This window comes from Cibotium barometz, chromosome 3 (assembly GCF_041138505.1).
Source record: "Cibotium barometz isolate CiBa-2024 chromosome 3, ASM4113850v1, whole genome shotgun sequence".
Classification (NCBI taxonomy): Eukaryota; Viridiplantae; Streptophyta; class Polypodiopsida; order Cyatheales; family Cibotiaceae; genus Cibotium; species Cibotium barometz.
In genome coordinates, this window is record NC_141048.1 from 44470456 (window position 1) to 44487319 (window position 16864).

The 16864-nt window shown below is 44.6% G+C and overlaps 1 protein-coding gene across 8 annotated transcripts in view; it reads right to left on the reverse strand.

The window, feature by feature from the left end:
- Nucleotides 1-16864, reverse strand: part of RECQL2 (RECQ helicase L2) — a 76364-nt gene that overhangs the window by 39927 nt on the left and 19573 nt on the right. For all 8 annotated transcript variants that reach the window (XM_086777275.1, XM_086777233.1, XM_086777216.1 and 5 more), the window contains 7 exons: nt 16020-16142; nt 15797-15885; nt 15394-15430; nt 15270-15303; nt 15109-15161; nt 14949-15026; nt 14737-14802 (listed from right to left, as the gene is read on the reverse strand). In XM_086777275.1, the coding sequence (XP_086633401.1) occupies nt 14737-14802; nt 14949-15026; nt 15109-15161; nt 15270-15303; nt 15394-15430; nt 15797-15885; nt 16020-16142 (480 nt within the window). The remainder of the gene's footprint in view (nt 1-14736; nt 14803-14948; nt 15027-15108; nt 15162-15269; nt 15304-15393; nt 15431-15796; nt 15886-16019; nt 16143-16864) is intronic.

Here is a 16864-nt window from a genome sequence, read left to right on the forward strand (position 1 = left end):
AGTTCTTTCAAGAGTGTTGCAGACTACTTGGAAGCCGTGAACCTGCCACCAAACTAAGTACGAGGGAATGTCACATGCACTTTGTACTGTAGTGCATGGTGACAAGATGGCTCATCATCAATGCAACACTGTATAGAAGTAGAACCCTTTAGGATTTGATATTTGTCGCGCGCTGCGACCCCATTGTAATCCTCACTCCAGGATATGTCAGGCACAAGCTACATAGGTCATTCCTCAGCCTTAGAGGGTCAGTCAGTAAGTCAAAGTCCCTTAACCCACTTAGAGAGAATCATTCATGCATATAGAAGGCATAGAAGCCTTAGGGTTTGCATCAGATCATGTCTACATTTTGCATATCATTCATCCAATATGCATATAGACCATCTAGATCATTGTTGCACAGCACTAACATTTATCTAGCATTTTTAACGATATTATTATCAACATTATCTATTTTATGCAAGACATGATGCAATCGGCCAGCTTTCAGCCAACTGATCAATAGCAGGTGCATATAAATAGCAATCATTGCATTCACTCATTCATATCATAATCATTGGACTCGAGCGTGAGCGTTTCATTCTTCAGCCCAAGGAGCATCTACGATTGAGTATTCAGTCCATCTTCATCAAAACGCAGCACCTTCAACACTCAGCCGCTACAGTACCTTGCGTTTTCAGCATTCACTCATAGCATCATTTTGCTACAGCCCTTCCAGTGAAGGTAAAACGCATTCATACATTCACAGCCTAGAACAGTCCCGATCACTATGAGCCTCAGATTTGCAGCCTTCCTACATTCCATTGGAAGAGTGCATAGGCTTGAGATCCGTCATCATTGGTGCTTCTACAGTTGTGTACAGTTCAGCCAACTCTTGGTTTTTCAAAGGTCTTGCGTTTGGCTTATCGACAATCCAAAGTCAATCCCTCAGTCATTCTCTTCGACGATAATAAAGAAAATACTCCAATAGGAGGGGTCCCTTTAGTGGGTAATTTGGGATCAAATAAGGTGTACAAATCTCTCTCTCTCTCTCTCTCTCTCATCTCTTAAAGTTTGAAGTACTAAAAGTGGATTGCTAAAGACTTGCGAAACTCAGGGTAAAGAAGGCGGTGTGAGACTTGTGTGGCAGGATCCTTTATTACACATAATTATGCTGCATGTTACAATGACATACCTTTAGCAGTGCATGGTGCGGACGAGAGTTCACGCCGCCTCCTTTTTATATCGGACCTCACGGCAAACTAGTCAAAGCAGAGCCCCCTTCTGAGGATCTCAACAGATATACTCTGTGTCACAAATCCCTATATTCTAGGGACATGCGGATGCGTGTCAGGCCTAGAAACATGCGGATGCATGTATGTATTATACCTGGGCATGTGTATGGATCATATGAGTGGATGCATATGAGTCCAAGGACATGGCAGGACATTTGTGGACTTTCGGGCGGTGCCCGTGTGGATTCCGGCCATGCACACATGGTGTGTTATGATGGCAGGCGGAATATTTTCAAGTACAAGAATGATGATAGGTGGTTCTCCAAGTTTACATGTGCACAATGCATAAATGATGCATGCCATAACTTTATTTTACTTTGTGTGACATTGTCTTGCTGCCTGGACAATGCTTGTTATTTTGGCTTGTGAAGTCCGAGGGACCGGGGACGCCCGGGCACCATGTGGACACGTGTGTGCACTCCTGCTTGGGCCTAAAATTGTGGGCTTATGGGTTTTGCAGGTGGTAAGTGCGTCCACACTCAATTTACAGCTTATTTCATTTACTACTAAAGTTTATTGGTTTGCAGGTCCACACTCATTAATAAGTGGCCGGACAACTTATAATGCGTTCGCATTTGGTTGGACCAAAATTAATGAAGTCCGGACAGCTTATGGCCATTTCCCATTTGGTTGGACCTAAACTTATACAAACAGGACAAATGGAGCACTATGGGCTGGACACCTACCTGGACACCTTATGGGGACACTTGTCAGCCTGTTTGTGAACCCACCAAGCCCCTTAGGTGGCACTGGAGAAAGGCGCCTCCTTCAAGAGGCCATTTGGGCTGTTTTATTCATAACTCAACACATTGGAGAGCTGGTTGAAGCTTTGGGAGTTGCTACAGGGCTGGTTGCTTGCTTCCCGGACTCACACAAGCTTGGATAATGATCCCCACACTCTTCTAAAGGGCTGGTTGGTAAATTTCAGACCTGTATTTTCTGGTTATTGCGAGTTTTGGGCTGGTTACAGGTGTCCAAAGTCAACTTGGACAATAAAGGACAGCTCTAGGGACCTCCACAAGGCTGTAGGACCCTTTACAGGTGGATTTCTCGCGATGGAAAGCTGCTGTTTTGGACTGGTTATTGCATAAAACAGGCCGGACAGCAATGGAATATGTGAGCATGGATGTGTCTCAAGGATTCCTGGTGTAACAGGTGTTTAGGGCAAGCATTGGGAACACTTGCTCGCGAAGAACACAGGTTTCTGGATCAGTTTCTCGCGTGGAAACAGGGCCTAAAGATCCATTTACATCTTGTGCAGGGCGGAGTACCTGTGAGGATTGTGAAACTCTTGTGCAGGGCAGATGTACCTGTGAAGAGGCTTGTGCAGGGCGGATGTACCTGTGTGTAGGGCGGATGTACCTACAGATTCTCTTGTTTGAAATGTATTCATTCATGATGTATTTGGAAGAATCAGGTGCAGGCTGGTGGTGAATCCCCAGGCACCCGTAAACTTGTACTTGCAGACTCTTTTGGTAATATAACCTAAAAGGGGGGGGGTCAGCCTATCATCGGCCCCTTTATGTGGTGTACTGTCATTTTCAGCTTTGTGGTTGTAATGCTCAAGTGTTAAGTGCTCAGAATCTTGTTCACATTTATACGATTCCAATACACGCGTCCGCTTCCCGTTTCATTGGTATCAGAGCTCAGTTTTTCCCCTCATTGGAAAACGGTCTGAGGCTTGGAATCATAAGTGGTGACCTGATTTGAGTGTCATGGACAGCCACATTTCTGACAGTGTGGAGAACACACAGGACCGTGAATTTCATGGTACAAGGGATGCAAGAGATGCTGCAGGCAATGATGTCTATGGAGATGTAGGTACTCATGACACTATGCATTCTGATTTGGAATCTTTGAGGCGTCAAGTGCGACGCTATAGGGCTGAAACCGAAGAGCTTAGGTCATTGAAAAATGACCCGGATGTACAAAAGGTGTTGGCTGCGAAGGCAAAGGCTTCGGTCCATGAAGTCACTTTTGAAGCAATTGCAAAGGAAATGGATGTTGAGAAACCCCGAGAGCTTGCACTTGCATACCTAATGGTTAAGGGTGATGTATACACTGAAGCAGATGGTAGTTTGGCTTTCAAGAAGCCACCCCTCATGGCTGCCCGTGGTGATGCACATGATGCACAACAAGCAGAAAGAGCACAGCAAGTGCCAAATGCTGAAAGGACAAGAGTCTCTGGTGCTAGGCTTGATGCAGGTCAAGAGAAGAGTAAGGATGAGGGATCCTCTACTCATTCCCGCTTTGCTCCAAGAAGACATGTCCGTTCTCGTGTTGAGCTTTCCACTCATTTGGAGAGTGTGACTCAAGAGAGAACGAAGAGGAATCGTGAATCTTCATCGCGGCATCATCATCATGCAGATGAACAGGATGTACATAGGGATGTATATAGAAGGAAGAAGCCTCGAGAGTTCAAGTCCGGTGACAAGGATGTAAAGTTTGAAAACTTTCAGGGACGGATGGACTCTACCAAAGCACTTGCTTTCATTAGACAGTTTGAGATAGCTTTTTGCAATGAAGACTTTTCGGAAAAGTCTATGCTCAGGCATGTGGGAATGCATCTCAAGGATACGGCAAGTGATTGGTGGCTTGCAAAAATACTTGATGGAAGTGCTGCCCCAACTTGGTCTTCTTTCAAAATTCAGTTTTATGATCAATTCTTACCACCAAACTTTGCAAAGGATGTACGCAAGGAGTGGGACTGGCTGTCCCAAGATGAGGGAGAGTCCGTTGCTTCATACATAGCAAAGTTTTGGAAAGTCCTTCTCAAGGTTACTCCCTTCATGAAGATTGGAGAGGACGAGAAGAAGAGAAAGTTTGAATCGGGGCTCCATCATATCATCCAACAAAGCTTGGGAGTGTACCCAAATAAGACCATACAAGAGCTTATACACTCAGCCATGATTGCGGAGAACTTGCACATAAAAGCACCCACAAATAAGCCATTTGCAGGTCAAAACAAGAGCAAATTCAGGGCTGGTTATGACCAGAAAAAGGGTGGACAGCCACCTAAGAATGCTCCCAAAGATGGCCGAGATGCAAAGGATGACTCCGAAAAGAAGCCGGGGGGTAAACGCCACAATTTTGGGCTCTCAAAACAGCAATTGGAAGAGTACAGGAAGGCTGGAAAATGCTTTAAGTGTGGCAGTAAAGATCATATATATCCTAAATGCCCACAGAATCCTAAGAATGCTGAGCCTAATGTGGAAAAGCCTCTTGTGAATGTTGTACCCGATGTGCAGGGTAATACAGGGCATGAGCCCAAGAGTAGAGTCATATGCAAGGCTTGGGGCAAATTGAAGGATCAGCCCGCTTTGTTTCTTTTTGATGATGCTTCCACAGATAACTTTATATCCGTACAGATGGCTGCCGCCATAGGTCTTAATGTGGAAGACATGGGAATGCAAATGAATGCAAATGCCGCCTTTGAGGGCAAACAGGTTGATGTAACTCCGGTCATTGGTAAGCTCCGTGTACATATACAGGACTACCTCGACTATGAGAGCTTTCTAGTGGCTTCTCTTACAGGTTGTGATGTTTTGTTGGGGATGCCCTGGCATCACCGTTTAGAGCCTGTTAAGGCTTACAAAGAGAAGAAAATCAGCTTTGTACATAGAGGCCGTGAGCACTCTATAGATGCTGGTACTACTGGAAGTACCATACCTCTTGTAAGCCATGTACAAATTAATAAGGCAATAAAGAAATCAGCTTGTTCTTACTTGGTTTTTGTACGTGATACCATTGAACATTCTAGTGTTGATGTTAGTGCATTAGATCAAGACAAGCTTAACTTTTTGAATGAGTTCAAAGATTGTTTTGCAAATGCTTTGCCAGCAAGGTTGCCACCAGAGAGGCCGGAAGATCATTGCATAGATCTAATTCCCGGTAGCTCTCCACCTAATAGGCCACCATACAGGGTGAGTGCTAGTCAACAAGAAGAGATTATGGCACAAGTGAATGAACTTTTGGAAAAGGGTTTGATTCGACCTAGTTCCTCGCCATATTGCTCGCCGGTACTTCTTGTTCAAAAGAAGGATGGTACTTACAGGATGTGTGTTGATTACCGTGCCCTCAATAAGATAACCATCAAGAATCGGTTTCCCATTCCGCGCATTGATGACATCTTGGACAAGCTTGAAGGTTCGGCATGTTTCAGCCGAATAGACCTCAAGAGTGGGTATCATCAAGTGAGAGTGGCACCTCAAGATGTACACAAGACTGCATTCAGGACAGCCTTTGGTCTTTATGAGTTTTTGGTGGTGCCTTTTGGCCTTACAAATGCACCCGCTACCTTCAACAGGATGATGGACAGGGTGTTCAGAAAACATAGAAAGTTCACAGGTATATTCTTTGATGATATTATTGTATTCTCAAAGAATGAAGCCCAACATCGTGAGCACCTGGCTATTGTGTTTAAAGAGCTTAAGGAAAATCAGCTCTACATAAATGCAAAAAAGAGTGAATTCTTTCTCCCAGAGATTCACTATCTTGGTCACATTGTATCAAAGGATGGTGTGCGCATGGATCCCGCAAAGATACAAGCCATGCAAGAATGGCCAGAGCTGAAATCAGTCCATGAAGTGAGGAGCTTCCTTGGTTTATGTGCTTACTACAGGAGGTTCGTCAAGCATTTTGCTTTCATTGCCGCTCCGTTACATGATTTAACGAAGAAGAAAGCAATCTTTAAATGGACACAAGAAGAGAGAGATGCCTTTCAAAAGTTGAAGAGTGCAATCATCTCGGGACCGGTACTCATTATTCCGGATTTGCACAAACCTTTTGTGGTGGAATGTGATGCAAGTGGGGACTGCATAGGGGCTGTTTTGAACCAAGAAGGACATGCCATTGCCTATGAGAGCAGACGCTTGCAACATGCAGAGCTTCACTTACAGGTTTATGAGAAGGAGTTGTTGGCTGTAATTCATGCCCTTACTATTTGGAAACACTATCTTTTAGGGGCTGATTTTATGGTCAAAACTGATCATCAAAGTTTGAGATACTTTTTGACTCAAAGTAAATTCTCAGAGAAGCATATGAGATGGGCAAATTTCCTCTCAATGTTTCATTTTCAGATTTTACACACTCCAGGGAAAAAGAATGTGGTGGCGGATGCCTTATCTAGACGACCACAGGTTCATGCTATTACAGTTGCATACCATCAGGACTTATCGGATATGCGTAATACTTATCATCTGGATGAGGATTTTGCACATGTATGGGATGATTTGCAAGAGGGTATTGCTGTCCCATCTTATGTCATAAGAGATGGATATCTCATGATGCAAAATCGTATGTGTGTGGTAAAGAACCTTCGCCATAAGGTTATGGATGAGTGTCATGCTCCTCCATATGCAGGTCATAGAGGCATTTTGGCCACAGCACAAGCTTTGGAGAGGTATTTCTTTTGGCCACATATTCGCAAAGATATTGAAGCATATGTACGTGAATGTATGGTATGTCAAAAGGTCAAGTTTGACCGACATAAAGCACCTGGATTGCTTCAGCCTTTGCCTATACCAAATGAACCATGGGAAAGCATTGCTATGGATTTCATTATGGATTTGCCAAGGACGCCACAGGGAAATGATGCTATTTTGGACCATTATTGACAGGTTTAGCAAGCAGGCACATTTCATTCCCGTGCGCAAGACAATAAAGCCAGATCATATGGCTAGGATGTTTTTGGCACAAATATTCAAACACCATGGCATGCCTAAATCTATTGTGGGGGATAGAGATCCTAGAACCACAAGCTTATTTTGGCGCGCATTGTTTGACAATATGGGTACAAAGCTGAACTTCTCATCAGCTTACCATCCACAGACAGATGGGCAAAGTGAAATAGCAAATTCAGCCGTCCTCGACTTGCTGAAATCTTATGTATCTGACCGCAAATCGGATTGGGAGAAGTATTTACCACTTGTGGAGTTTGCCTACAACAATACGGTACATACTTCTACGGGCAAGGCGCCCTTTGAGATTATCTATGGCAAGGTGGTACTACCACCCATCCTTCGTACAAAGGATGAGATATTTGCAGCACATGAGTATGTTAGAGACTTGGATACTGCATTTGCACAGGTACGGACAGCCATAGAGAGGTCTCAAACCAAGAATAAAAAGGCAGCTGATAAGCATAGAAGGGATGTACAATTCAAACAAGGTGATTGGGTCTTGCTGAAATTTGAAAAGGCACGCCTTCGGAAGAGGCCAGGGAAAGAGGGAAAGTACCCTAAACTTTCCAACAGGTACTATGGACCTTTTCAGATCTTGGAGAAGATCAATGTTGTTGCATTTCGGCTTGTACTCCCAGATCATTGGAACATGCATAATGCTTTTCATGTGAGCCTATTGAGGCCTTATGTGGGACCGACACCGTTTGAGCCGGTTTTGGAAGACCCACCCGAGGTGGATGAGCTGGAAGAGATTCTTCAACCTGAACAGATTGTTTTTCACAAGGAACGAAAGCTTGCGGGAGGCAAACTTGTTCGTAGGTACCTTGTGAAGTTCAAGAATTATTCAGCTTTGGATGCGAAATGGATGGATGAGGCCTACTTTGAGGATTACCCAGATCTTTTGAAGGCCTATCTCGAGGCTTTTCAGTTGCGGTCAACTGATTAGAAGCCGGGGGGATGTCACAAATCCCTATATTCTAGGGACATGCGGATGCGTGTCAGGCCTAGAAACATGCGGATGCATGTATGTATTATACCTGGGCATGTATATGGATCATATGAGTGGATGCATATGAGTCCAAGGACATGGCAGGACATTTGTGGACTTTCGGGCGGTGCCCGTGTGGATTCCGGCCATGCACACATGGTGTGTTATGATGGCAGGCGGAATATTTTCAAGTACAAGAATGATGATAGGTGGTTCTCCAAGTTTACATGTGCACAATGCATAAATGATGCATGCCATAACTTTATTTTACTTTGTGTGACATTGTCTTGCTGCCTGGACAATGCTTGTTATTTTGGCTTGTGAAGTCCGAGGGACCGGGGACGCCCGGGCACCATGTGGACACGTGTGTGCACTCCTGCTTGGGCCTAAAATTGTGGGCTTATGGGTTTTGCAGGTGGTAAGTGCGTCCACACTCAATTTACAGCTTATTTCATTTACTACTAAAGTTTATTGGTTTGCAGGTCCACACTCATTAATAAGTGGCCGGACAACTTATAATGCGTTCGCATTTGGTTGGACCAAAATTAATGAAGTCCGGACAGCTTATGGCCATTTCCCATTTGGTTGGACCTAAACTTATACAAACAGGACAAATGGAGCACTATGGGCTGGACACCTACCTGGACACCTTATGGGGACACTTGTCAGCCTATTTGTGAACCCACCAAGCCCCTTAGGTGGCACTGGAGAAAGGCGCCTCCTTCAAGAGGCCATTTGGGCTGTTTTATTCATAACTCAACACATTGGAGAGCTGGTTGAAGCTTTGGGAGTTGCTACAGGGCTGGTTGCTTGCTTCCCGGACTCACACAAGCTTGGATAATGATCCCCACACTCTTCTAAAGGGCTGGTTGGTAAATTTCAGACCTGTATTTTCTGGTTATTGCGAGTTTTGGGCTGGTTACAGGTGTCCAAAGTCAACTTGGACAATACAGGACAGCTCTAGGGACCTCCACAGGGCTGTAGGACCCTTTACAGGTGGATTTCTCGCGATGGAAAGCTGCTGTTTTGGACTGGTTATTGCATAAAACAGGCCGGACAGCAATGGAATATGTGAGCATGGATGTGTCTCAAGGATTCCTGGTGTAACATGTGTTTAGGGCAAGCATTGGGAACACTTGCTCGCGAAGAACACAGGTTTCTGGATCAGTTTCTCGCGTGGAAACAGGGCCTAAAGATCCATTTACATCTTGTGCAGGGCGGAGTACCTGTGAGGATTGTGAAACTCTTGTGCAGGGCGGATGTACCTGTGAAGAGGCTTGTGCAGGGCGGATGTACCTGTGTGTAGGGCGGATGTACCTACAGATTCTCTTGTTTGAAATGTATTCATTCATGATGTATTTGGAAGAATCAGGTGCAGGCTGGTGGTGAATCCCCAGGCACCCGTAAACTTGTACTTGCAGACTCTTTTGGTAATATAACCTAAAAGGGGGGGGGTCAGCCTATCATCGGCCCCTTTATGTGGTGTACTGTCATTTTCAGCTTTGTGGTTGTAATGCTCAAGTGTTAAGTGCTCAGAATCTTGTTCACATTTATACGATTCCAATACACGCGTCCGCTTCCCGTTTCACTCTGCAGAGAGTCTGGGTGATTGGTTTCCACGAGCATGGCTGGTACATCAATGCTCCACCGGCCAAGGTGGCTAGAGAGGGCTTTTGGCGGCTATGGTTATCAGAAGGCCGCCCGCTCACGCGCCGTCAATGGGACCCAAAAGAGTGGGCATGGTAGGATCCTCTTGCCAAAGGAGGAGGTTTCCGGCACCCAGTACACCGCACGGTTGGGCCATAGAAATTAGATGCCTGAGAATGAGGGCACCCAAGTAGCAGCAAGGCACTCGCACTCCTAGGGCCTCCCTCGTTAGTTTCTTTCTAATTTCTGGAAGAGGTTGTGGGATAGTTTTTGACCGCGGGAGATTACACTCTTTATGTGGTAGGTGGCCCATCGGAGCTTAGTTTCTTTTCGATTTCTAGAAGAGGTGGTGGGATTGTTTTCGACCATGGAAGATTACACTCTTTCTGAGGCAAGTAGCCCTTGGAGCTTAGCGGTTAGCACATGGTTGTCCATCGGAGATAGATCTGCAGTCTATTCGAGGTGTGGCCATCCACAAGAGTCCCATCATCATTGTCTTTAGGATTGCCCGAAGGCTCAACAGGTTTGGAGGAGGATTCTCCAAATCTTCACTATGGACTGAGCCCCCCCCCCCCCCCCCCCCACAGTTATTTGGGGCACAGTGGCTTGGGTCACCAAGGCTAAGACTGCCATGGCATATTAGGATGGTGGGGGACTGGCACTACAGGTTGCTCATCATCGGATCTCCACAGCTCCAGTTCCAATCCCCTCTACAGTTCACTGGACTCCAGAATCTTGCTAGAGATGGAAGATTTGTAGCAGTATTACTACATGTCATATTTGGCGAGCTCGTTGTAGCGAGGCCATCGAGGGCACCCGCACTCCACCAGCAGTCCATCCGGATCGTATGGCTCAGTATCATTCACCCTCTCTATGGACGTTGGGGAAAACTCCAGGGTGGTACTATGATCGCATGTGGAAGCGCCGTGAGGCCTTCTTGTGGACTTGGCAGCACGACCCGTTTCTCACTATCAATAGTGTGTTGAGCCCCATAGTCACAACGCAATAGGAACAAGAACGGGAATGGGAACACCACATCAACATATATATATATATATATATATATATATATATATATATATATATATCAAACATGACAAACACGATACATTATACATAGCCATTGATCATCAGACTTGTGTACTCAAGAAAAATAGAAATAGATTTAGATTCCACAATCAACTTTTGAAACTACAAACAGGTACAATGCGCACGAGCTACAAAGATAGATGCAATGCGCATGAGCAAATCCCAAATGTCGAATGACAGAAAACTAAAAGATAAGTACAACACATCAAATGTCAAGATCAGCAACTAGATCATCATCAACTACTCTGTAAGAGCTCCCAATCTCATCATCATGGCCCATGTCCATCCGCACTCATCATCTGAATCTGAAGAAGGGTGGGCATCAATGAAACCCTCTGCCTTCAGGCTGTAGAGCTAAGTAAGTAGTCACAGATTTGCAGAGACATACACCAAATCATTAGTTCTTTGTGTAGCAAGTCAGTTGCGCTTCTTTGAGGCAATGTGGCTAAATACACTCCACAATTGCTCAATAGGAGAGGAACTAGCTCATTGGCTCAAAATACGAATGGCAAGACGTTGAAGCTCAAGAGTCCCTCCTCCATAATCCTCCCACCATAAGGCAACACCCACACTGCATCTGTGTCTCTGTGCATCTACTAAATCAAATCTTCCTTGCCTTCTTCTATAAATTAATAATTGATCTTTGATAGACCTCGGTTGGGAAGGATCTGACACCAATTTCCCCAATATTTTCTCCCAGCCATCTACGACCTCCTCATCAGTCTCTTGGTTGCACCCCTGGAACTCTCGATCTAGCACAAAACCACTTGCATGCAAGGGTGAATGATAGTTATCCCATCTAGTTTGGGAAAGTGCTCTCAACTCCTCTTGCCTTCTCTCATTAGGCTCCACCTCTCTAACGTTTTTATATATGAACCTGAGGGGAAAATCTTTGAAATTTTATATCTTATACGTATCTAGTATGCTTTTCGTGAAGTTGTCTCCAAAACCCACTAAAAACTAGAAAATTTTAGGTGATTTTTTCCTATAAATGTTTTTGGTGAAATAACCCGACAATATCAAAGACCCCTCTAAAATAGCCCCTAATTTTTTCCTTGTCTATCATCTTGTCCATGCCCTCATAAAGCTTGCCAATGCAAGGTAGCTTGCCATCCGCAATCCTTAACATGTGAATGATGGGCTTCATAACAACATTAAGATGGACCACGTTAGCCCAAAATGCGTCATGCATCACATTACTTTAGCATACTCTACCTATAACTAAATGAGAGGAGGGGCAATTAATCCATTGATCACTCACCACAAACTGTTTCAAAACATTTTCCACCTTTTGAAGCCTCTCCAGCATAATAAAATTGTAGGCAAAGTAGGTTTCAGAGTATTTTAAGATATCCTTTTGGGGAGACCTCTTTCTGAGCTTTGAGAGAATATAGTGGTGACGAGTGATAAAACTGACAATCTCTCTCCCTTTTTCAAGTACAGGTGCCACACCCATGGCAAATCCCAATGTCCTTCAGCAAATTATTTAACCCATGTGCAATACAAGGAGTGAATGTGATATGGGAAGACCTCAACTCCAACTTTGTCCCTGCCGCTCTATTTGATGCTTCTCCATCTCCTATGACGTGAATCACATCTTCTAGACCAATGGTGTCAACAACATTTGCCCACTCCTCCACATGCACATCGGAGCTCTTCCCTGTTTCAGATGCATCATGTGAGGATAAGAAATGCACACCACCTCGTGAATAAGCCACAATACCATGGATGATGCGAAAGCGAGAGTACACACTCCAGCCATCACTGATAAGAGACACCCCATTCCTCTTCCACCCAACATGAATATTCTTTGATGTTACATCAATGACCTCTTTCTCCTTTTTTAGCAAAGTGGTCTTCAGAGTCTCTGAAGATGGAAGAGTACATGAGGTCCAAATCCAGCAATTGCACGGACCATCTCTTGAAAATATGGTGATCATGCCACATTGAATGCAATGTGATCATGAAAGAAAACCTGGCGACACCACTACAACATCCACAACTTCTCGCTTTAGAGGATCCCATGAGCCAAGAATAGTTCTCTCGCCACCTCATGATGGTGGTGCCATGGGAACAACAAAAGGCCCAAGAGGATTACCTAGAGTAGAGCCGGTACCATCCCCATGGAACGCTGTTCTTGAATGCGTGGAACATGGGAATGCCACTTAGTCTGCATGGGGAGCAGGGAACGTCGTGGAATGTGTGAGGAGGCTGGTCACATTACTCACATTCTGGGGAACGGATGGATGTGGGGAGCATGGAATGGAACAGACGCACACGACTTCTTGACGTTTTTTGGTATAAGCCACATTGCACTTTTTTGGCCGTTTTTTGGGTATAGCCACAACTTCTTGCCATTTTGCAAGGTATAAGCCATGTCGCTCATTAATCCATTAATAACCACGTACTTTGAAAGTTGAAACGGCCTAATGTGCCAAGGAGCGCCAGCTAGCGGCCAGCCACACACTTCGAAACAGCATAACGCCCTCATGCTTCGAAACGGCTTGCAACGCCAACAATGCACACATCCGCTCGGCGGTTTTGCAACTCGCCCACCTACATCCAACTTGGAAAAAAAGCGAAGCCTTGCACCTGGTTAAAGGGGATTCTTTTAATTTAAAAAAAGAAAAAAGAAAAAAAACCTTTTAACCTATCTAAACTCTTTCTCATGATGGCGTGTTGTTCCCGTTCCCATTCTGAGTCTAAACATCCCCGTTCCCCATTCCGAAATCGGGCCTCGTTCCTGCTCCCATTCCATGTTCCATGTGACTATGACTCCCAACCTGTGCTGCATAAGTACCACTAGATGCACTAGAAGCAAAAAAAGAGGGATTTATAGCCACAGACCTTGCAAGTGGAGCTCGAAACACCTGTGTATCGAGCCTTTTCTGTAACTCCTCCTCCTCTGTTGGAAATGATTGGCGAAAAGCCACATCATCACCACGTTCATGCATCAAATAAGCCAACACACGATTGGCACCTCTTGTCTTTGCTTGCTTGCAATACCAGCACTTCCATTTCTTGCCACCTCCACTTGCATGTGTCTCATCACAGTCCACCTCTTCCCACCATGACCAAGTAGCTTGCTTCTTGGACCGCTTGCTGCCTGAAGCTCTAGGGGCCATTGAATGATTGATGATTGAAGGAGAAGAAGATGAAAGTGATGAGGCGGAGGAGGAACACATTGCTCACTGCTCACTGCTCACTGCTGTGTACAGCCAGGGAGGAGCGGCCAGCACGCAAACTAGCAGCCCGTTTTTTTTCATTCAGGCCTTATCAACGGGCAAGTACCTTTTTGAAGGCACTTTAGTACCTTAGGTACCTTTGGTAACTTAAATCACAGAATGACAGCCATTGCATGCCAGGCCGTCATATGGAACGGCCGTTCCAGAAACGGGAACACCGTTCCCGAAATGGCACAAACCGTTCCCAAAAACATGCCAAGTCAGCGTCCATTCCCAGCCGTTCCAGCGTTCCATATGAAAGGGAGATGCGTTCCGCCATTCCAGACCACAGGGAACAGCGTTTCCTGTGACTATGGTGAGCCCACCTGGCGTTGGTTTGGTTGTCCCCCCCCAATTGTATGAGGTAGCCCTCTCCACCTAGAGCGGCCAACCTGGGGAGGAGAGCACCAGCCCTTTTTTTCATTTTGATGATCACTTCCTTTACGGAGTCGAGATTGTATTTGGCCCCGTGACTCTTCTTTTCTGGCAGCTAATAGAAGGATCTCTTTTTCGTTTTTTTTTTAATGAAAAAGAAAATGGAACAGCTGATGTCTATGCAACAGAAAGGGCTAGGATGCCATTAACATTATACGGTACAAATCAGCAGTAAAATTGAGAAAAGCTTGAAATGAGGAAAAAAGTTGCAGGGAACTTGAGGTAGTTCGTAATTTGAAGGAGAGAGTGAGAAACTTGTCCATAGGCATGTAGCCTGGCGGTGAAGAGTTTCACCTCCCAGTTAAAGAACCTGGGGTCAATGCCCATCAGCCTATACACATTGGCAGCACAATCAAAAGCTCTTCTGACACAAAACTCAACAGAAATGCAATATGTACCTGACAGAACCGAACCATGCTATAAAGGTTTTGCAGTCCTGCATGCTCATGAAAAACCATGCTGCTCTGCAATAAAACAAAGGAAATTGATCACTTTAAGTTTTCGAAAAGAATTTATTGATTTTTAAGGCTTAAACAATCAATGCACAAAAGCTTCAAAACAAAGAGTTGAGTAGCAATGTCCTTTTAAAAAGGATTATGTCTGTCCGTACATGGCGAGGAAGATCAGCTGGTCTGAAAAAAAGCAGGCAATGTGATGGAAGACCATCACGACCAGCACGTCCACTCTCCTGCTACCATGGTCAGATTAATAAGCAAGAAGAATCACATGAATAAGAATATCAATTGAAAAGATTGGATACCATGAATCACCTGATAATAAGTTTCCAGTGACTTGCTCAAGCTATGATGTATTACGAAGCGCACTGCAAGAGTTTCATAGAAATGAAAACCGCTAGGCTTCTCTAACAAGGTAAACAAATGGAAACTGCTGTGTTTAGGTTACAGCACAAGTACCCTGGTACTGCACTCACCATCCGGCTTGTTTATGCCCATACCAAAAGCCACCTGCAAAATTACAACTGCCATAAGGACTCATCCAATACCACAAGTTGTTTCCGAAAAGCAACAGTGGCTCCTTGACACTGCAGTTACTACCGTGCCAACGATGACTTGCAACTTGTTGCTGCTCCATCTGGCATTGGAACAGATCCTTCATGTCAGTTGCACCATCTCACAGGCTCTCAGAAAAGTGAACATTGGGAAAAAAAGGGTGTTTCTTTTTTAATTACCAGAAGCACTTATGCATTTCCCTAAAACACGTAGATCGTAGATTCTGTTTCTTTTTACACTGTGGCAATCACACATTTCTTCTCTCTTACCAAACAATGATGCAATGGCAGCACAAAACATCATATAGTGCAAGGCACATGATAGCTTTAGAGATGGGCTGCTACAAGAAATCACAATGCATACATCATTTTCAAGCTGGTAGAGATCCAGATCCTCAGTTTCTTGAAATGCATGCAATCACATGAATATACATGCAAGTAGCATGTACCGATGATGAGTAGCTGTGCGTGCATTAGCTTCCATGTCAGCATGATAAAATGCTGCTGATATTCCCTGTTCCTGTAGCTCTTTTGCAACCTGAAATTTGTAGCCATGTATATCAGTCTATGTGATGGTTTTCATGTTTTAAGCTGGCTTAGAGTGACATTTGAGACACGATGCTGTCATAAAACAAGGTGGTGCTTGTGCAGCAACAGAATGAAATGTTTTACCTGTTCGCACTCTTTGCGAGAATAGCAATACACTATCCCAGAGTCCTTCTTCTTGTATGACTGCTTTATAAACTCGGCAATCTCAGAAATAACAGTCTGTACATTTGACGACTTTTCTCGCACCTAAAATGGCAAACAAGACTCACATTTATCCAATAAAGCATAAGCATTAGGCATATGATACAGGATGTGATATGAAATAAGGTGTCCATGGCAAGTCTAGGATTGCAAAGGCAGTAGAGTAAAAACATATCCGATGATCCCATTTCTGAAGAAGGCAGTGCACCTAGATTGTGCAAATTTGGGAGGATCCTGGATACGTGACCAAGTTACCATAAGAGTATGTATAATATCTCTCAAGATGATGCATATCGACTGAGTATAGAAAATTTGGGTGCCATCAATAGCTTCTATGCAACTGGCTCTCCAACTGCCATATACTAGCAATGGTTTCCTACTAAGAATCCATTGCTCCAGTGTTACAAAATGCAAAATTGGAACCCTTCCCACAGTATATCTGAACCACCCCTCTATGAACTGAGTCTGTATCCCTACCTTCATGGACAGCTTGTGGATCAAATTAGGTTAACCAAGCAATGGAACCCCAAGTAATATACGCACTGTCTGTCCTGAAACTGCCAACGAGCCAGGAAACAGAACACCAGATCATTTGGGAGTCGCTGCAACTCCAGGAGCAATGCTGACCTGGCTTAAAAGCAGCTAGGCATCTAGGACATGATGGATCTGCACCAAGATTTGCTCTCCAGTGGTTAACTGGAAGTCCAGCAATAGAACCCCAAGTAATGTACACACTATCTGTCCTGAAACTGCGAATGAGCCAGGCA